Consider the following 22,634-nt stretch of genomic DNA (forward strand, 5'->3'; position numbering starts at 1 on the left):
AAGGTCAGGAGCTTTCCTCACTCCGCATAGCTCCTGGAAGCAGCAGCATGTCCCCCCTATGTCTCCTATGCACAGGGGCAGCCAAGGACCTCTGCACACTAACTCCCGCCCCAAGTGCTGCTCCCCCCATGGCTTCCATTGGCCAGGAACCATGGCCAATGGGAGCTGCGGGGCAGTGTCTGCGGACAGGACAGTGCGCAGAGCCGCCTGGCCATGCCTCCATGTAGGAGCGGAAGGGGGGACATGCCGCTGCTTCTGGAAATTGCTTGAGGTAAGCGCTGCCTGGAGCCTACACCACTGAGCCCCTCCCACGCCCCAACCCTCTGCTCCATTCCTGATCCCTCTCCCACTCTCTGAACTGCTCAGTCCCAGCCCAGAGCGCCCTCCTGCACTCCTAACCCCTCACCCCCAGTCCCACCGCAGAGCCTGCACCGCCAGCCAGAGCCCTCACCACACACCCCCTACACCCAACCCCCCTGTCCCAGTCCGGAGCCCCCTCCTGCACCCTGAACTCTTCATTTGTGGCCCCACTCCAGAGCCTGCACCCACAGCTGGAGCCCTCACTCCCTCCCACACCCAATATTGTGAGCATTCGTGGCCTACCATACGATTTCTATACCCAGATGTGGCCATCAGGCCAAAAAGTTTGCCCACCCCTGCTTTAGGGTGCAATGTAGCAGCTGATTTGTGCACAGCAATGTCACACAGGGGTTTAGGCCAGGAAATGAAGAAAACTTTGTCCACTTGAAACTGTCAGGAGAATTCAGCTCAGCAAAATTTGATTACTCGAATTGCAACTTGCACATGATGCTGCTGCTAACACCAGTGGGTTGATATTTGTGGAATGCTGAGTGCAGAAGGTTCCATTATGGTTCTAGGTATCTGTGTAATCAGGGCATGGCCAACAGGGGCTAATGAATCTGCGTTCTGGCAGAAGCAGAGCAAGTGCAGCAAGATGACATAACAGAGAACCATGAGGTGACCTGTAAAAGGAAAACTAGATCATGAGTTTTGTACCTTTTGATGCTTCTTGATGAAGCAAGTAAGTGGCTTGAAAGATGTCAAATCTTGTCTTCCCTGGTTTTGCTGGAAGACCTGAAGGTTTCAGAAATGTGGATTGTGAGCATTCTCAGCCCTTATTTAAAGGATAGTGGGAGGGGTTGTTGAATCTTAAAGCAGGAGTTTTATTTTTATTTTTATTCCAAGTGTGTATGAGTCATGTAAGCTAAACAGGTAATACTAAAACAAACTATCCCTCAAAGAGAATTTTAAACGTTCTGAATAAAAATCATCCTCCTTCAATGAATCAGGTTTTATTTCATCTGTATTTACATCAGAATTCTACCAGCTCTTCAGTTACCACAAAGACTTGCAAGATAGAAAAGACCTGTAAAAAAAACAAGCACAAATCCCCCGCCACCCCACCCCACCTTTTTCTTATTTGAAAAGCAGGCTGTCTGTATACACCATTAGAAAGCAAAAATGGCATGGAATTTTCCTACCTCTGAGTTAAACTGGTCTGGATGCGTTTTAGCTGCTGAAGCCTTAAAATGCAGGACACTTTTAAGAAGTGCACACTTTAATAATATAAAGTTTATTGTCAGCTATTTTTTACACAATTCTATTAAAAGATTCTCTCCAGAAAGAATGCATGTCTACAGCCTGCCCATATTTCTCCCATTCCTTGGTTAGGTGTGCGTCAGCAGACGTCAGAGCAGCTCTTAGCCCATGACCCCAGAGCCAATGTTCTGAAGTGGCAATAGATCCTGGTGGCAGTCATAGTTAATGAACAGCATTGAAACACAACTGCAGGAACTCTCTTCAAGTTAATCACATGTGTCTATGAGCAGCTATTACACCTGAAGCTTCCAGAAGACTTGTGGCAGGTTCATAGGAGTAGCATGTGTAAAATGCTGAGCTCGGTACCCATGGCTTCCCTTGATTTCAACCCCATTTCAGGTCGAAAGACTATAAAAGAGTTCAAGCTGCTTCTCTCCTATCATGCAGAGATACATTCTAATGCATTCCATTCAATTTTTGCTGCATGGCTCCCATTGACTTTAATGAGTCAAGCAGCTAAAATCTAGCATAATGCTTTAAAAAATATCCTTCTGAGTGCTCAAATACTGCAGCACAAAGAGCACTTATAAACCTACTGTACCCCAGGATTCCCCAATATAGGGGAGTGGGCAATAGTGAGGAAATTAGCTGAACACACAGCCTTTACACACTGAGGTTTGTAGCTTGGTCTCACATCGCACACTTATTCTGACTCTTCTGAAAAGACTTTTCTTAGAATCTCTCATTGCTGGAATGTTCCAAAATTCAGACTCTGCCCTAGTGCAGAGTTAGTCAAAATGTGAATCTCAGAATCTTGACAATATCCAAACTGTTTACAAACCACTCTGCCCCCACCACACACACCTTCCCCAAAATAATTAAATCTTGTTACTCGGTATGGAGAGAAGACAGCCAGCCCAATTTAAAAATAGATGCATAAAATAATAATACAATATTTGTGCTTCCCGAGTAACTTGCAAGCCCAACTTCAACTGACTGCAAGCTTTCCATGCCTAAGTTTTAAACATGATGCTAGTGACATCATAATGGAAATGCGGCTAGAACATGAGCAAGATGTTCAACTGGGCCCCCTAAAATGAGAACCTTCAATCAGAAAAACATCACAACTCTGCTTGTTTCAATGCACTATTGCACCAACTCCAGCAGTATCATGTCAGCTAATAAGATGAGTGGCTCTCTCATGAGATCCCCACTGACAATGGACGGTCTCTCAGGAGAATAAATATTGGGTCCCTCCCTGTAGGGATTTCAGTTAATGGCTGGGGACTCCAGCATAACAAATACTTAGCAACAAGCAGACATCAGTTTTAAGCTTGCATTCCTTCCCCAAAGCTTTCTTGCCAGGGTTAGTCAGCATCATCTCTGCCCTGCTCCCAGCAGCACATCTGGTCTGAAGATGGGGTTCCCGTGCCCCTTGTTAAGGGCATCAGTCCAGCCTTTTCACCATATATGGCCCTTCCAGCTCATAGCCAATCTTCCTGTAATAATTCCTGGTGCCAACTCCTGCAACAAAATAGAGGGGGCAAAAGTCATCAGTGCGGTGATATATGGCAAGAGATCAGGCCCTGGAAATCAGAGATATGCAGACAAGTGATTTTCACCGATGAGATATGTAATAGAGGAGAGTAAAGCAAAGCTACACTGTATAATCCTGTTTTTCTGAAGGGTTCTGGAGACATTTGAACAATGAGGTTTTGGATAAACTGCAGAGCAACCTGGTGTGCACATCACTGCTGGGGGAGGGCTATGTCTGATCCTCTGTTAAGTAAACAAGCCTCCCTCTATCCCCAAGATGTATTATGCTATGCTAGGACAGCAGGAAGGAAGCAGGCAAACTATGTGGAGATCTTCACCAGCCTATGGTTCCTAGCACAGCGGCCAGCATCCCATCACTTCCCCTTGCATAATGCCTCACAATATCTTTGGAATTTAGCTAGTCTCTAGGCAATCTCTGCCTGGGGGTGACTGAATCTCTTTAGGGTTAATTTATAAACCAGACAGGTAGACAGTTTACTAAAGCAAGCTCACCTACTTTCTTACAACTTGTTGCTAAGGCACAGTGACTAGCATTTTCCAAGGGATCTGAGAGAGAAAAGTGCCCAGCTCTCAGGAAGTCAAAATGAATGAGAGTTAGGTACCTAAATTCCTTGGGGTAAATCCTAGCCACTGGCCTTCCAGGCTGCTGCCATGGATGGGCTAGGGGCAGTTAGTCATTAGCATTCTGGAAAGACTGTGCTCTGCTTTTGGGGACAGAGGTGTAGGAACCTGGTAAAACAGCTGAACAGAGCAACACACCTATCCATCCTCCTGCGAAGAGGGATGATTGTGAGCAGGGACGGAGGGCTACAATTAGAATAACCATTTAATGTTCCTAAGTACCAAGAGCTCAACTTAGGATAAGTTTAACACAAAGCAAAGACAAGCTCTTGAGAGGCAGAGGTACAGCTGCAGACATCATTACAGAGAGCTGAAGAGCCCTGAAACCCAGCAAGCTCTGTCTTCACTCACATAAATATGCTTGGATCCACTTTAAATGTACAAGTGGGCTCTGCAGTCACAAATTCAATTTCCTCATTAAAGGGGAGGCTTTAGAATGCTATTGTTCTTAAACAGGCTCTTCTCCCTCATTCTTCCTCTTTTCTTCCTTAATTAGATCCTATGGTGACCAACCTCCAGGATAAGCCCAATGCCCTGGAAGAACACTGGCTTTTCAGTAACATCCAGCGGAAGGACAATATTACAGGAGAGAGTAATAACAGTCGCCCCCACCCTATCTCTAATTGTACACAGATGCAGGCATTAGTCATCAAATGAGGAATAAGGAAGAACAGACAGACAGACAAACCCTTCTGAGTGCATTATAGAAATCGTTGGTAGCCATGCTGGCTGACAGGGACAGAAAATACCTGGCACTGCTTAAAGAAAGAAACCCTTAAACGTCTTTGTTTCTAACCCTGTCCCTCCAGTCAGTTCCTGGAAAACGTGGCACTTAGGAACTGGCTCTTTCCCTATCCAGGAATTAACCACATTACTACAGAGAGACTTAATCAGTCCAATTATCAACCCTTCTGTTCCCACATGCACAACATTCAGAGTAAGTTTGCTTCAGCCATGTTAATTCCTTGGGATGTTCATGTAAAAGCACTTTCCTTGGACTTTATTTTCAGTACTGTTACTACTTAAATACTTTGCAGCTCTACAGAGTTGGATGTTCACAAAGCACTGCAAAGATGCTAATTCCTTTGGTGAAGTATTCAGAGGGATAGCCGTGTTAGCCTGTATCAGCAAAAACAACGAGGAGTCTTTGTGGCACCTTAGAGACTAACACATTTATTTGGGCATAAGCTTTCGTGGGCTAAAACCCACTTCATCAGATGCATGGAGTGAAAAATACAGTTGGAAGGTATATATATTACAGCACATGAAAAGATGGGAGTTGCCTTACCAAGTGTGGGGTCAGCACTGCCTTTTTGATTTTCACGTTATTGAAGAACTTCTGATGGAGCAATATTGGCCTCTTTCTAGTCTTGTTATCTTTCCTTTGTATCTGGATAATTTATTGCAATGCCTTTAATATGGTCTCTCTGAGAAACTGCCAGCTCTCCTGAACTCTTTTTTCCCTTAGATTTATTTCCCATGGGACCTTACATTCAGTTCTGAGTTTGCTAAAGTCTGCTTTTTTTAAAATCCATTGTCCTTATTCTGCTGCTCTCACTCCTTCCTCTCCTTAGAATCAAACTCCAACTTTATGTGCCAGTTTTATTTGCCCACTTTCAGGGATCATGGATCTCTGCTGAGAAAAGGCACCACAGCTACACTTCAGAATGTCTATGGTAACCCATTCACATCATGTCCAAATATGCAATCTGGCTGAAATTCTATGGCGTATGTTATGCACAAGGTAAGACGAAATGACCAGAATGATCCCTTCTGGCCTTGAAGTCTATGAATCTATGAAAGACAGTCCTGGGAAAAGGAAAGGAACTTTTAAAGCAGTAAAAAGTGCTATTGCTTTGTTAGCATTTCAAAAACAAACACCTAAGTACAGGGTTGCACACAGTTCAAGTCTATGTATAAAGCAAAACAAAAACGCACAGCAAAGGCCCTACAGATCTTCCGCCACTGCTCACTGACCCCCCTCTGAGGGTTGGTTACTTACAACTTTTTGTGAGCTGCTACCTTTGCAAATATGTTGCCTGAAAAATTGTACCCTGCATTCATTCTCAGAACAGTACAGACGCCTAGAGAAATGCGACACAAATCTCTGGCAGTAACACAAAAGAACTGCCCTGCCATTTGACCAGTTAGAGTACTTCATTTAAAAAGATTAATGAAGCCTCAATATAAAAAAAACCCTCTTGAAACTGAAGAACAAATACTAATTCTTATCATTAGCATTAAAAACACCTTGATCTGAGCTATTTAAATGTCCTCTTCAAGATAAAGACTTAGATAATTTGTGGGAGGTTTTAAAGATATTATAGGCTGTGTCAGAGGCTTGTGCTGTCTGCACTAAGAGCTATTAAATAGGGCTAGTTATGTCAGAACTCTTCCTCATTTGAGGGCAATAGGTTCAAATCATTAAGAAGAATGATTTTGCAGCTTGGCTAGCCAGGTGCCCCAGAGGAAGACGTGACACTGTCATGTGGAGAATCACAATCTGAATCCCTTCTGAGGTCTTTTGTTCAAAATTCAAAGCCAACAATTTATTTCACAGAGTCACGTCCTTCAACAAGAGACACTTTTCTGAACTGGCTCAGGAACAAGTGGGAGGTGTGGGAATCCCGCTCATTCCCACTGTGACCAATTGTCAAGCTTTAGGACCCTGTGTGGAGATGCAGAACTATTTTGCTGACTTACCTTGGCAGCCAGACCAGACAGGTCTCATGCATGTTTCTAAAACAAAAAACTATAGGATGGAAGAGGAAGCCTTAGAACTAGTTATCTCAGGAAGGAGCGCAGGTTAATATTTTATGGTAAGTATGGAAGCCAGATGTATATTATTAGGAAAAAGGCCTTTTCCCAAGGTCTTTACAGTAGCTTTCTCTGAGAGCTTCCAGTTCCACACACAGGTCCAACTATACAGGGGAATGCTGGGGCTTCAATTCATGGATGAGAAAATGGTGCAACGACAAAGATTTAAATGTATTAAGCACCAGGGACTTTATGGAGAAGGGAGAGCATATACACAAGAAATGGACTGTATCTTAATCAAAGCAGAATGGACTGCTGGCACAGAAAGTTAACAAGTTTACGGGGGATTACTTAAGCTAAGAGCTGGGGGAAAGCAGAGGGGTGCTGAGGAACACATCAGTCAGACAAATATACCCACTAGGGATGTCAGTAATACAAAGGCATCGGTGTCTAATGAAGTATAGGTCAGAAAAACGTGCCTCTTTGGAAAAATTACAGAGTGTCTAACCAAGGAGTTAAATAAAAACAGGTACACAGTGAAAAACAAGAATGTGTGTCTTTACACCAATGGGGAAAGCCTGAAAATAAATTCAGGTAAATTGGAATCCCTGGCAACACAAGATAAGCTTAACATAATATGCATTACTGAAATGTGGTGAAAAAATAGATGAATGGGACACTAATAACTGGCTAAAAATTATACAGGAAAGAAAGATCATAGACACAGGGGAATAGCCCTATACATGAAAGATTCCATGGTATCTAATGAGAATTTCATAATGAAAAGGATCATATAGGAGAATCTATATGGATACAAATCCCAAGTCATGAGAATACAAATAAACTAACAGGGTTATACTGCCATCCTCCTGGTCAAGAAAAGGATAGGGAGTGCAGAGTGTCAAGAGAAATCAAAGCGGCAACTAACAAAACAATACACAGTTTCAACTACTCACAGATAACTTGGTTATATCTCACAATGGGTCACAGGCTAGAGAAGCAGTAACATTTAGTGTGTCTATAATACATCTTTACAAGATGTGTCTGGTGTAAAGATCTTGGTGATGTGAGTCTTCTCTTTACTACTCACTGCTGCACACAAGTTTCCACCCAGCCAGCTGATGGGCCTTTTTCAGGTGAAGCTACCCAGACAAAGCCCAACATTCCCGTCGCTCAAAATGATGCATCTATATTCTGCTGAAGACACAGTACAGAATCATCCATCAATAATGGGGTAAGAGTCTCACACATACACACTGGATTGAGGAGATTTTTTTTTAAATGAACACAGTTAATTGGGGTTTTTAAAGTAGTGAACATAATAAGCATTTCCTTGAAAGTGCTTGAATTATTCACAAGATTTGGCTTTAAACCAAGCCCCGCTCCGCGTAGCTGAAAAATTCTGCCTCAGATTTGCTTTGAGAGTTTAGAATGAAGCAACTCTATTAACCCAAAGACCAGAGTTGCTCTGAACAGCACAGTTCACACAACCAAATGCTCAGCACAACACAGTTGGAACACTAACTGGGAATGAAAACTTTGATGCTGAAAATCTCCACCAGGTATGGCATGTGGCAGCCTGCCTGTTAAACACAGATAGGTGTAAGCATGTCACCGCTATGATCCCATCTCTACACTACACTGAATAAGGAGTTACATTTAAGGTCCTTAATGGAATGGGATCGGCATCTCTCACTGTATGCCTTAGGCTCATCAGGAATGTTACCTATGCTAGAAGAGGGAGGACTTGTAGGGAAAGGGGACAGAACTTTCTTGTCAGCTGGCCTATGACTACAGAACTCTATCCTATCTTAGTGTCTTCTAGAGTATCCATCACTTCAGTACTTTCACTTAAGTGCTTCCTGGTAAATTAGGTATAATTGGCAAGGTCCCTAGTGAATTTAATGGGGTCTTCGGTTGTCTTCCCACAAGAAGTCAGAATGGTCATAACTCTCAGTGAATTCAGGACAAATGTAATATCCAACTTTTTATCCTAGCATTTCTATAGTAAAAATCCATCTGCTTGTCTGTGGTAAGAGAAGAAGAGGACCTAAGGTTAACTGTCTGTCATAGTTGAGTACATTTTTACATGAGGTCAGGTATAATGGTGCTAAGTGCAGTATAAATACCAAGAGTGAACAGAATAAAAGGTGAGGGAACATGAATCCTGAATGATACCTCGCTAGCAGTTTAGAAAGAGAGGAAGAAATCTGAATTATACTTAAACTGGGTGAAAAACAGGTTTAATTCTGTACATGCTCAACTTTTCAGCACAAAGACAGATCAAAAATATACTCTTCTGACTCAATCCTGCCACACAGGAATATACAAATATAGCATCTCAAAAGAATCTTTAACCACAGCTCACTAGTCAATAGATTAAGTGAAAATAAGATAATTTAAGATTATTAAAGATTTTGACAGATGTCAATGTTTATTTTTAAGCATTTTTTCCAATTCTTATCAATTTAAATTTTCACAATTGTGCAAAAGTTGGAGTTTTAAGGATTTTGTCCTTCATTTTTATCAATTTACTTTTTCACAGTTGTGGGAAATCATGGGGGGGGGCATTAGCCTATAGCAGGGAGCAGGGAGGCGGAGGGGTCAGTCAATTATTTCATGACAGTAGATGCTGAGATTCAAAGAATTAAAGTTTTGTAACTTAAACACAAACTGTCAACATCACGTTAAAACATAAAAAGTAAATATCCTTAAATCAACCTCTAAAAAGTTCTCAAGCCAAATTTTTCTTACTTTGCATATCTGTAGATTTTTATAATCACAGATAGATGTATTTTTTCGTAAGCTTGTGTGTGTACAGTGAATTCAACATTAACTGACATTTACTGATAAAAACCTAATCCTTCCAAGCCTACTTAAATGCATTCAGTGGAACATGCAATATGATATAGTAAAACTCAGCTTAGGTATACAGAGTGAAATTCCCAGATTGTTTCAATCCATTAAAGTGCAATTCTAATTATGGCAAAACCACCTCTCAGAGGCTCTGCAGGAAAACTTCCTTCCTTTTAGGATTGCACAATATGCTGCTTTGAGCATAAAGCAGCCCAGGCAAATTGTGAGAACTTTCCTCTAAGTTCTGAGTTCTATACAAAACGTTACTCAAATATGATTTGGTTATAAAGGTGCTAAAACAATTTCATTGGTTAGTGTACAGAGGCCTTAAAGGAAGGAATAGGAAAAAAAAGTTACATGGCTCTGCCAAAACCCCAAAATTTCACCTAAAGTCAGCAACACAGCTCCAATCGTTCCAGCCCAAAGAGGACCAGATGAGGCTGCTTCCTACAGTACCAGTCAAGGATGTTCTTTCATTAATTGCAGCTACAACTGCTAAGCAACATATGACATCTCTCCCCAAAAGGGTAGAGTATACAGTAGAACCTCAGTTACAGACATCTTGGGAATGGAGGTTGTCTGTAATTCTGAAATACTCGTAACGCTGAACGAAATGTTCATAACTCTGAACAGAGCACAGTTTGGGCCCCTGAGCCAGCAGCTGACACTCTAGGCCAGGTTTCAGCAGCTGCTGAGCTCCCTATTCAGCGCTGGCATGGGTTTACAAGCTTGTCCCTCTTCCAGCAGTATATGTGTGTGTCGTAAAGCAGCGCATCCTGCTTGGGGGGTGGGGTGGGGTGAAGAGAAAGAGGGTGACAGCATCGCAGACCCCAGAGCTGCTCCTGCTCTACTGGCTCCACCTGCCTTGGGCTTGCAGCCCCACCATCTTGCTGTAAGTGGCTGCCCCATGCGTAGGAGGTGGGGATGGGGACAGGCAACCCAGATGCGCCTACCTTTAAGATGCAATACAGGTACAGTACAGTATTTGTTTGTTTTTTTTGGGGGGAGGATGTCTTTGCTGCTGCCTGATTGGTTACTTCCAGTTTCAGATGGTGTCATAGAATATCAGGATTGGAAGGGACCTCAGGGGTCATCTAGTCCAACCCCCTGCTTAAAGCAGGACCAATCCCCAGACAGATTTTTGCTTAAGGATTGAACTCACAACCCTGCGTTTAGCAGACCAATGCTCAAACCACTGAACTATCCCTCCCGCCTCCTGTCAGGTTGACCCGTCAGTCCGTAACTCTGGGTTCGTATCTTTGAGGTTCTATTGTACACCTTTGTGCACTGCTACCTTTGATGGTCCGGAAAGGCACAGAAGGAACCCAAATCTACTCCCTCATTCATGTGTGCAATTCCAGCTGAAATCAGTGAAGCTTAGATACAGTGACAGGTAGGGAGAACTGGCCAGGAGATTTGGGAACCTGCTATTGCCACTCGGCAAACCATAATATTATTTATTTAAGATACAAATACAAATACTGAAGTATTAAAGGGAAGAAATGGGAGGGAGCAAGAACTCCGAATTAGAGTCCCAGCTCTTCCCCCATGATTCGGTGACATCTGGCTCCAGGTTAGAGTCAATGGATTTACACAACCAGAGTGTCATTAAAAACATTCCAATTCACTCACTTACAGATAAGACACTTAATATTTTAAAATGTTTTTTAAGCCATAGGGGATCCTTTGGGTGACATGACGAGTAAAGAAAAATCAGCAAACAGCAATGTCTTTCAAGAGTTTTGCTGTTATCTATAGAAAACAATAGGAGATTTTATACTCCTCCATCTTACCTTCAGCAAGATTTTTGAGAAGAAACTTTGCTTAGTTCAGAAAAAACAATTTCAACAAAGTGAAAAAGCCACTTCTTGCATTCAAAACTATGGTATTTAATGCAGGACTTCAGATCAAAATAAAGCACAAATTTAACAGTGAACTTTGGGCAATTTCCCAGAAACTATGTTATGCAACTATGTGTAATTTTAAAATTGTTGTTTGGGACTAGCCTTTACCTATGCAAATAATGTTATTGGAGTCAATGAAGTGACCAGAACTACTTAAATGAGCAAGATTGGGAAGATCTGACCCTAAGAACACATCAGTATTGGGAACATAGATCATTGATCTGCTATGGCTATTCCTATTTACTCCTGTATCCTGTTTCTGGCAGTGGCTAGTACCCGATGCTTTCAAGAATTTTGGTTTTTATTGTGAAAGTATTGCAAAAAAGCATCTAGTTTCTTTTTGTTCCCATTCATCAAGATAAAACTACCAGCCTCATTTCATTGTGCCTGTCTACTTCAAATAGCCACCCTTGGTCAGGATTAAGTGGTGTAAATAACTAGAGGATTAAACAGGAAAGGCTCTTAAGCCAAACTCAGAATCCCTGAGAGATGCAGTCATGAAGTTTCCTGCTCTAACAAAGCTCTGCATGATTTCCAACTCTTTCTACTTTGCCACATCACACATGGAAGCAGCTACAAATGCATGCACGTCAGTTACAGACCTCTAACTGACAGCTGCAATTTGACCCCAAGAGACCATCTTGCCAAACACAGTAAAAGGAAACATGAGGGAACAGACACCTTGACACTGTTGTCTTGGGTACTGAAAACTAATCTAAAAATGTGTCCTACTGGCAGGATGATTGATTAAATATTATTGCAGCATTAGCTATGAACACACTGACAGTCCAATTACAAAGAGGAGTAAACAACTGAAAAACCATAGAGAGGATCTGAAATAGTGCTAACAAAATCAAAAGGAAGCTGCCTTTTTGGCAAAGTGGGATTTAAAAAAAAATGAGGCTCAATTACAATTCACTGAAAAAATCAGAAAGCTTCAAAGTTGTTGTAAGTAAAGTTCTTAATTTAAGAAAAGAATTGGTTAGTAGTCCCTAATAGCACCCAACTCACTTTGGTGCCTGGGCTCCTACATAAAACTTAGGGTAGGCACTTTTGAAAATGTTGACTGTTACTGGCTTTCAGGAGCCATCCCACAATACCCCACACTGACAGTACAATCAATACAATAGCTCCTGCTGAGGACACACACTTTTGCCACAAGGAGCAAAGTGTAGACATCCACAGGTGATGTAATTACTGCGACATATAGGTCGACTTAATTTTTGTCTAGACATGGCCTAAGTGACTTGCCTAAGATTACACAGAAAGTCTGTAGTGGAGCAGAGACTTGAACCCGAACCTCAGGCTAGTGCCATAACCATTAGACCATCCTTAACTAGAGTAGAACTCAGCAACTCACTTCATACAGGTTCCTTAACAACTCTGAGCTAAGGCCTTTCAGTCTCTGCTGGCATGGGCTTGCATCTGGACTAGTGATGTGGAAGCACATAGCTCTGTATCACATTAGCACTTTCCCCAAGTCATCCAAGCCTCTGCCCTCAAACTGATGTTTAAATCCACAGTAAGGCTTATGAAGGGCGGGGAGGTAGTGGGGTTGAGAGTCAGACCCTGAAGGTCTAACACAGCTAATTTTAGCACCATAACATGAGTTCAAGTCTGCAGACCTAGACTCTGAAGCTGGTTGTTGCAGGGTTTTTTTTGTTTTGTTTTGTTTTTTTGCCATCTAGACAGACCCTATGAGATCAGGTGAAGCAATCTCCAGATCTGAATGCTGGCGGACTAATAGCAGGGGGAATTTTCTGTTTGGGGACCCGAACTATGGAACTTGTTCCTTCCCTTGATTTGTCAGAACTTGCGTTTGCTAAACTTCAGAGCATAATGCAAGACAACACAGAGTTTCAGAGATCTAGAGTCGTTGGACCATAATGAGGGGAGAGGGGAAAATGGCAGCTGAGAGCCAGTGAACCAAGCAAGAGGCTGAGGTCTATTCCCATCTCTGCCACTGACTCAATGGGTGACCTTAAGAAAGTCACTTAATCACTATGGCTTAGTTCCCCCATCTGTAAAATGCCCACCTATTTTTGAAAGGCACGGCAAGATCTATGAAGGATTACCTTAAATACCAAAGTAGTAGTAAATAGGTTATGATGTCCCACTGCAAACTAAAGGGTACAACAATATATTCTTATTCCCCTCCCATAACATTATGGGATTTCTGTATGTTGGCAAAACTACACAGCTAATAATGAACACTATTGTATAGGCTTTTGCATGTAAGCGTTCATCATTCTTGGGTTTTCCAATCGCTATATCAACGAGCCAAATAAACCCCAAAGACCAGAATTGTAATCAATGGCATGGGGGAGGGGGGAAATCAATGAAGTAAAAACTCATGATAGAATTAATGAGCTAATTCTGCAGCAATCAATTTTTGGAGAGTCATTAGCACAAAGTACATGCACTCAGTATGTCTGCTCATTTGCCATTTAAAAATCAGCTCAGAACCACCATGGAGCTTCCAGATGGTGAGATTACATCCCAGTGATCTCTTAGTGTGGTGGCAATATTTCATTAATGACTACACAGCCCTGCCCATCTCCAGCTGGCAGAAGCAACTTTGGAGGGGAAGGGGAGCAACCACAGCAAACTGGGGTCTTAGTGTTGACAATGCCAAAGATAATTAACCTTTGACCCTAAACCAAGCTCTCAATTCTTTTTCAGTTCAAAATCAAACACTGCATTTTTTAAGTTAAACAATTGCCTTTTATAATTTAACAAAAGGCTATGTACTACAGGCACTAGAAAATCCAAGAAAAGAACAGTGCCACAGCATCTCTGCTACAGTACTAATGCCAGTATTTCTCAGGCTGAAGGTTTAAGAGATTTTAGATCTACAATCAACATGATGTCCCGTGGCTTCTTTTCTGCTGGGTGGATAAAGCATCCACCCTCTGGCATGGTATTACTGAGAATTTGGGGATTTAAATTGAAACAAAGAAGCCTTGGAATTCATGCTTTGTTTTCCTCTACGTAAATTAAGAGAGTTTAGTGATGATGAAAAGAACAGACTGACAATCTTGGAGACTGAATTCCAATGTCCATTAAACAAGTATGGTACATGAAGCAGTGCTGAATATACCCTGCCCCTGCAAATCCTGCCTCAGTACTGACCAAGAAGCACTACCATCAATAATGAAGAGCAGGTCAGTCACTATGCCCATTCAATATTTAGCCTTTTCTTGTGAGACTGACATCTTGTTCACTAGGAACTACTGTGTGATCACCAACTCACTGTTATCAATATTATTTATTCATCTGCAAACACTTGGAAGGTGGTAAGATGATAGGGAATAGCCAGCATGGATTTGTAAAGAACAAATCGTGTCAAACTAATCTGATAGCATTCTTTGATAGGATAACGAGCCTTGTGGATAAGGGAGAAGCGGTGGATGTGATAGACCTAGACTTTAGTAAGGCATTTGATACGGTCTCGCATGATATTCTTATAGATAAACTAGGAAAGTACAATTTAGATGGGGCTACTATAAGGTGGGTGCATAACCGGCTGGATAACCGTACTCGGAGAGTAGTTATTAATGGATCCCAATCCTGCTGGAAAGGTATAACAAGTGGGGTTCCGCAGGGGTCTGTTTTGGGACCGGTTCTGTTCAATATCTTCATCAACGATTTAGATGTTGGCATAGAAAGTACGCTTATTAAGTTTGCGGACGATACGAAACTGGGAGGGATTGCAACTGCTCTGGAGGACAGGGTCAAAATTCAAAATGATCTGGACAAATTGGAGAAATGGTCTGAGGTAAACAGGATGAAGTTCAATAAAGACAAATGCAAAGTGCTCCACTTAGGAAGGAACAATCAGTTTCACACATACAGAATGGGAAGAGACTGTCTAGGAAGGAGTATGGCAGAAAGAGATCTAGGGGTCATAGTGGACCACAAGCTTAATATGAGTCAACAGTGTGATACTGTTGCAAAAAAAGCAAACCTGATTCTGGGATGCATTAACAGGTGTGTTGTAAACAAGACACGAGAAGTCATTCTTCCGCTTTACTCTGTGCTGGTTAGGCCTCAACTGGAGTATTGTGTCCAGTTCTGGGCACCGCATTTGAAGAAAAATGTGGAGAAATTGGAGAGGGTCCAGAGAAGAGCAACAAGAATGATTAAAGGTCTTGAGAACATGACCTATGAAGGAAGGCTGAAGGAATTGGGTTTATTTAGTTTGGAAAAGAGAAGACTGAGAGGGGACATGATAGCAGTTTTCAGGTATCTAAAAGGGTGTCATCAGGAGGAGGGAGAAAACTTGCTCACCTTAGCCTCCAATGATAGAACAAGAAGCAATGGGCTTAAACTGCAGCAAGGGAGATTTAGGTTGGACATTAGGAAAAAGTTCCTAACTGTCAGGGTAGTTAAACACTGGAATAGATTGCCTAGGGAAGTTGTGGAATCTCCATCTCTGGAGATATTTAAGAGTAGGTTAGACAAATGTCTATTAGGGATGGTCTAGACAGCATTTGGTCCTGCCATGAGGGCAGGGGACTGGACTCGATGACCTCTCGAGGTCCCTTCCAGTCCTTGAGTCTATGAGTCTATATTGTAGAAGGAGTCAGAGGCACCAATTATAGTGCTAGGCTCTGTATGAACACGTAACAAAAAGACAGACTATGCTTTCAGGAATTCATATTTTAAGTGACATAGGACACCAAAGTAGTGATTTTTGGTCACTAATAATCTGGTACTAGATTTGAATTAGCAACAGAGGTGGAAAGGGTCATACCCATTATGAAGCCCTGGGCCGTCCAGTCCTGTACAACAAGAAAAACCCACTTAAAACAGTCCTAAGGCACCTACTGAAACCTTTTACTTCATGCGTCATCAATAGTAAGCAGCAAAAACAGTTAATCCAGAAATACTACTACAGATTAACAAGAATTGGGGATAATGAAGCACCTCCCGCTGCCCTACAATCTTTCCCACTTTTTCTGTTTTATTTGCAGTTTGTTGAATTCCTTGTGTCACATCTACCTGTCTTTCTGTCTGGATGCAGCTTCTAGCAGAGCCAGTTAATGTCATAGGTGGAGAGACTCATTTGAGAGAGAGGGAAACACTTATTATTTGTATTTCTGTACTGCACAGAGGTGTGATATATGCACACAGATGAGGAGAGGCAGAAGAGTTTTTAATATATATCCCTGTGGTTTAATGTTGAACAAAGAACGCTGAGATCAGCAGTTACAGGGGCTATATTCACACTAAATGTTATTATTCCCCAATTCTTCTGCTTCTTAACTTCTCTGATGAACTGGCTAATGAAAGAGGCCAGCAACACTTGACATCAACAGTTTTTAATCCCTACCCATCCAGAAGTCCACCCCTGCTTTCGTCTATCTTCAGCCTCTGTGTGCTCAGGTGTATAACATTCCAGGCCTGTGGCCATGTTAATTTTCTACTTGGCAGAATACACATAGAAATGTGGTCTGGGAAAAAAATGATCATCTTGCTGCACTGTTAATTAGTTCATAGCACAGAACAGTAGTGTACCCCAGTCCTCACACCACTGAGATAAGACTTCTGTTTCGCTGAAATGAGGAAATCTATATTTAGGTCTCACTGCAGGGACACATCAAACAATTCCTGTTCTGGTGCGATTTAATAGCTGTGGGTGTGGTTGCAGAGCTCTCCAGCCTCTGCATCAATGATAGTATTTTAAAAGGCTACCAGACATGGGGTGTTAGGGAATGCAGCACTTGCACTTTAAAGGGAAAGGGAACATGCTCATTAAGGTGCCTCACAGCACATGTGATTTTAGTAGATGGACACTTGTGACAGTGGAATTTTATCTCTGCTCTGCATTCCTCACAGAACCATCTACTTCTGCACAGAGATAAAGCATAATGAAGCCTGTCTGCATGATAGATGCCTTTCTATTCTTTTGACGTCAGGAGTGTAGACAGATACAACAGCAATTATTTCAAGTTAAAGATCTCCTTTTTGCAACAAAGAATTTTCTCTGAAAATTTAAATTTTAGGGTTGCTGTCTGAAAAACGAACCAGCAGTCTTAGAACCATTACATGTATTATTTTGTACATGTAGTCCTGGAAGTCTGTGATGTAATTAGAGCTGTCAATTAATCACAGTTAACTCATGCAATTAACTCAAAAAAATTAACGGCGATTAAAAAAATTTATTGTGATTAATTGCTCTGTTAAACAATAGAATACCAACTGAGATTAATTAAATATTTTTGGATATTTTTCTACATTTTCAAATATATTGATTTCTATTACAACACAGAATACAAAGTGTACAGTGCTCACTTTATATTATTTTTATTACAAATATTTGCACTGTAAAAATGATAAAAGAAATAGCATTTTTCAATTCACCTCATACAAGTACAGTAGCGCAATCTCTATCATGAAAGTGTAATTTACAAATGTAGATTTTTTTGTTACATAACTGCACTCAAAAACAAAGCAATGTAAAACTTTAGAGCCTACAAGTCCACTCGATCCTACTTCTTGTTCAGCCAATTGCTAAGATGAACAAGTTTGTTTACATTTATGGGAAATGATGCTGACTGCTTCTTATTTCCAGAGTCACCTGAAAGTGAGAACAGGCATTCACATGGCACTTTTGTAGCCTGCGCTGCAAGGTATTTGTGTGCCAAATATTCTAAACATTCGTATGTCCCTTCATGCTTCAGCTACCTTTCCAGAGGACATACTTCCAGGCTGATGATGTTTGTTAAAAAAAAAAACCAGTGCATTAATTACATTTGTGACTGAACTTCTTGGGGGGGATGGTATGTCTCCTGCTGTTTTATCCTCATTCTGCCATATATTTCATGTTATAGGAGACTCGGATGATGACCCAGCACATGATGTTTGATTTATGAACATTGTCGCTGCAGATCTGACAAAACACAAAGATGGTACCAATGTGAGATTTCTAAAAATAGCTACAGCACTTGCCCTAAGGTTCTGAAATACTGTCCAAAATCTGAGAGAGACAAGGTGTAGAACATGCTTTCAAAAGTCTTAAAAGAGCAGCACTCCGATGCGGAAACTACAGAATCCGAATCACCAAAAAATATATATAATCAACCTTCTCCTGGTGGCATCTGACTCAAGACGATGAAAATGAACATGCGTTGGTCTGCTCTGCTTTGGATTGTTATCAAGGAGAACCCATCATCAGCATGGATCCATATCCTCTGGAATGGTGGTTGAAGCTTCAATGGACATATGAATCTTTAGCGCATCTGGCACGTAAATATCTTGCAATGCGGGTTACAACAGTGCCATGCGAATGCCTGTTCTCAGTTTCAGGGGACACTGGAAATAAGAAGCAGACACCGTTATCTCCTGCAAATGTAACCAAACTTGTTTGTCTGAGTGATTGGCTGAAGTGGGACTGAGTGGACTTGTAGACTCTAAAGTTTTACATTGTTTTATTTTTGAATGCGGTTTTTTTTGTACATAATTCAACATTTGTAAGTTCAACTTTCATGATAAGGAGATTGCACTACAGTACTTGTATTAGGTGAACTGAAATATACTATTTCTTTTCTTTTTTAAAGTGCAAATATCTGTATTAAAATAAACAGAAAGTGAGCACTGTACACTTTGTATTCTCTATTAAAATCTCTGTTGAAATCAATATCTGAAAATTTAGAAAACATCCAAAAATATTTAAATAAATGGTATTCTGTTATTGTTTAACAGCATGATTAATCGTGCAATTAATCTTTTTAATCGCTTGACAGTCCTAGATGTAATAGCTAACATAAAAGACTGGTTAATGTTCCTACCTAGGGCAGTGCTTGGAGTCAGTGCAGGGGCTCTGAATCACAGGTCTAACCTTTGGCCTTAACAACCAGGCTCGTAGGAAGGATAACAGATGGAGACACTGATGACAGCTGTGGGAGTGGGCAAGTGCTGCTGTCCCTCCCCCTTTTCACCAGCTGGCCAAAGACTGGATGGAAGGGGGCACGACCATCCAATCAGGCAGACATATCAGGTTATTCTATACTCACGGCTCTAGCATACTTGTTTCTTGCTACAATGAAGGGGATGGCCACGAATAGCTTGGTGAGTTATCTCATCCTTTTGCATATAAATCTCAGGTTGCAAAGTTACAATGAGTGGCAGATACAGTACTGGAACCAGAGCAGTTGAGTCCCATTGTGCAAAATGATAAGGAGTATCAGAACAAGCACTAATGCCACATACACAGAGTGAAGCTGGAGGTATGGGATCTGTGCTGAAACATACGACATGCCTATAACTCTAACAGCTCTGAGTGGGCCAATGCTGTCTGGCTTGGAATCACTTGGCTTTCGCAAACTAAGGACAGGAGTAAAAGGCAGACAAATCATAGCAGCGGACACACATGATCTTATGAGATGCATATCTCTACCTGCATTTTGAGAGAGGCAGTGCCATTAAGGAACATGCACCAATGCTCCTAGCCAAAACCTTAACACTTCCCCCCACAACTTCAATCTTGCCTAAGATGGTGGCTTGTTAAATGGCATCAAAGCTCCATTGTAAAGCCTTTCCACTTGCACGCGCTGTCACTGAAACAGATGGCACCAGTGTCAACATCAAGCTGAGTCACTCTGCTTTGACAAACTTGTTCTTCAACCCCTTTCAGCCAATATGCTGCCATACGCAGCAGAAGTTTCAATGGAGGGCAACAGACTTTGAGGCTTTTGCCCCAGGACCGCATCCACAACATAAGGCAGAGCTCCTAGAGCCAACTCAGTCACAGTGTGGCCCTAGAAATCTCAAGCACTGGTAATGTCAGTCCATAATGGGCATCTTATGACTGCGCTTGGGACAACCCCAGTTAAAAAAAACTTACAGGAGAACGTATGCCACTTTTACAAAACACAACAAGAAGAAACAGCTAAATAGCAAAAGCTAAGGCCTCACAAGGCATCAAGCTGGACACATCTCATGTGACACAAACTGACTTTTCTTTAGTTTTAACAGATAGAAGCACAAACAGGAAAATCAGAACTGAATTAATCAGGAGAGTGAAAAACAGCTAGCAGCTGAGAGAGGAATGCTTTGATCCAGCAACGCCACAAAGGTGCTCCAATAGTCAGTGGTTAAAACATCTCAAAATAGACTTAAAGGCACTAGTAGATTGTCGGAACATAGGGACTGCCATACTGGACTGGCAGACTAGGACCTGGTCTGCACTGGGGGGTGGATGGGGAATTGATCTAAGATACACAACTTCAGCTACAAGAATAGCGTAGCTGAAGTCAATGTATCTTAGATTGACTTAGAATCACTTACTTCGCGTCCTTGCGGTGCGGGATCGATGGCTGCCACTCCCCCATCGACTTTGCTTCCACCTCTCGCTGAGCTGGAGTTCAGCAGTCAACGGGAGAATGATCATGCATCAATTTATCACGTCTACACTACACACGATAAATCGATTCCCAATAGATCAATCGCTACCTGCTGATCCAGCGGGTAATGTAGACGTACCCTAGAGGTCCACAGGACCAACAACCAATCTCCAACAGTGGCCAGTATCAGATGTTTCAAAAGGAAACTTAAGAATCTCCTGAGTGCAAAGTCAATGGTTTAATCATATCACGAGGCAGGAGGTGACAGATCACTTAAAAAATACTAGCTTTACATGAATTATAGTATTTGCTGTATTTATTAGGTGGTACTGGTGCTATAACAGCATAATGCTTCTGGGGAAAAAATGCTCCTGTCTGGACCATCACCTGGATATGTATCTTTCATTTCACAAGTTATTCTGAAAGGAGTGAGAAAAAAATATTTGGCTCATTTTCTCCCATCACTAATACTATATGAAACTGCTGTATTTTAAAGATAAAAATCTCAAGTCCTATGATATTATTTTTCATGTGTTTCTATGAAAGCATTAGTAATTTTAATGCACAGACTTGATTCTCACTAGTCACAGTTACTATAAATGGCAATAATCATTAACTGAATAGTGACATTATTAAAACAATCCAGCATCTGATTATAAGATAGACCATGGGATCCTGCTCTATGAATTTGTTTATCCACATCAAGAAGAGTGTCCTATGCTTTTATCATTTAGGGGAGTAAACAAATGGGGGGCTTAAAATCTAACAAGATGGACTATTCATATCTGCAAATTTCATGAGCTTATATCACAGCACAACTCAATTTTAGTAACTGTATTGTGATCCTTTTAACTTCCAGTGACTTTCTTAGAAGTAAAGAACTATTGTGGAAAATGAAAAATAGAATCAACTTTCAAAAAGGAGGAAGCATTCGATATTTCTACTTGCATACAAGAAGACTTACAGCTAAATTCAGCAAATGCAAGATACAAACATCTTCATACATACTGAGGATTTTCACTTCCAGAATATAAAGACTTTAACCTGTGGATATCAGATACACAACAAATTTAGGTTGGTTTTTAGAGTTGTTTTTTTTAAATGAAAGTAAAAGAAACACTCATTCACTCACTCCCTCTCTCTCTCTTCCTCTGTCTCAAAAACCAGGTAAGGCTGCAAGTAAAAACAACAAACCACAAGGAAAACACACAGAGAGTAATTTCAAATGCTCATTAAACAGACATTTTAGATCAGACCTCCCAAGAGCTCTGAATAATGGATTAATGCCTCAGGGGTCTACTATTCAGCTACCTAAGCCCGCATACTAATATACTATCTTACATCAGAAAAGCAGAATGGCATCACTCATGCAGAAAATTACCTTAAATGAGCAATGGCTTCATGATAAACAAGTCATTCACATTTTACTTAGCTCTGATATAGGATGTGGAGGTTGGGGGGCATCTCCACCTTATTGTTATGGATAGGCAGCACATTTCTGGCTCTAAACAATGACCTTGCAAGCTGAGACAAAACTACTCTGTTTTTAAAATGTGACTACTTAATGCTGTATGGTTTGGCTAAGCATTTAACACAAGATAGCTCCTGCTGAAAAAATGGCAGCTAAAACCTTGGTAGGTGGTGAGTTGTATGTTATGAAAAAACTGGAATTGGACAGTTATATTCAGGCTCTAAAGATCACAAAGACTTCCACCCCCAAACCTTGAAAATAAGAAGATTTAAGCTTTTATTCCCCTTCTCCTTTTTTTTTTTTTTAAGATGGTGATTACAATGTGAGAACATAATAGGAACATGGATGGTCAAGAAGGATATTTCACCTGAAAGAGAGCAAAAGCATCTTTCCTCTTAGTCAGGAGACCACAATCCTAAAAACCAACTCAGAAAAAGAGGCAGCAGGAATGAGATTTCAGCTGTTACATGTTAGAAAAAGTTTGCTTCATGCTAGTTAGGCATGCTAAAGCTCAGGAGCATAATGGATTATAATCTGCATCTAATTTGATTTCCCCCAAAG

The 22,634-nt window shown here is 41.2% G+C and overlaps 1 protein-coding gene across 1 annotated transcript in view; it reads right to left on the reverse strand.

The window, feature by feature from the left end:
• Positions 1–1,297: 1,297 nt before the first annotated feature.
• The window catches only part of ELP3 (elongator acetyltransferase complex subunit 3), a 178,674-nt gene continuing 157,337 nt past the window's right edge, over positions 1,298–22,634 (reverse strand). Inside the window, exon 15 of the mRNA XM_030555159.1 lies at positions 1,298–3,084. Within this exon, the coding sequence (XP_030411019.1) occupies positions 3,008–3,084 (77 nt within the window). The 3' untranslated portion in view covers positions 1,298–3,007. The remainder of the gene's footprint in view (positions 3,085–22,634) is intronic.

This window comes from Gopherus evgoodei, chromosome 3 (genome assembly GCF_007399415.2).
Source record: "Gopherus evgoodei ecotype Sinaloan lineage chromosome 3, rGopEvg1_v1.p, whole genome shotgun sequence".
NCBI classification, from domain to species: Eukaryota; Metazoa; Chordata; order Testudines; family Testudinidae; genus Gopherus; species Gopherus evgoodei.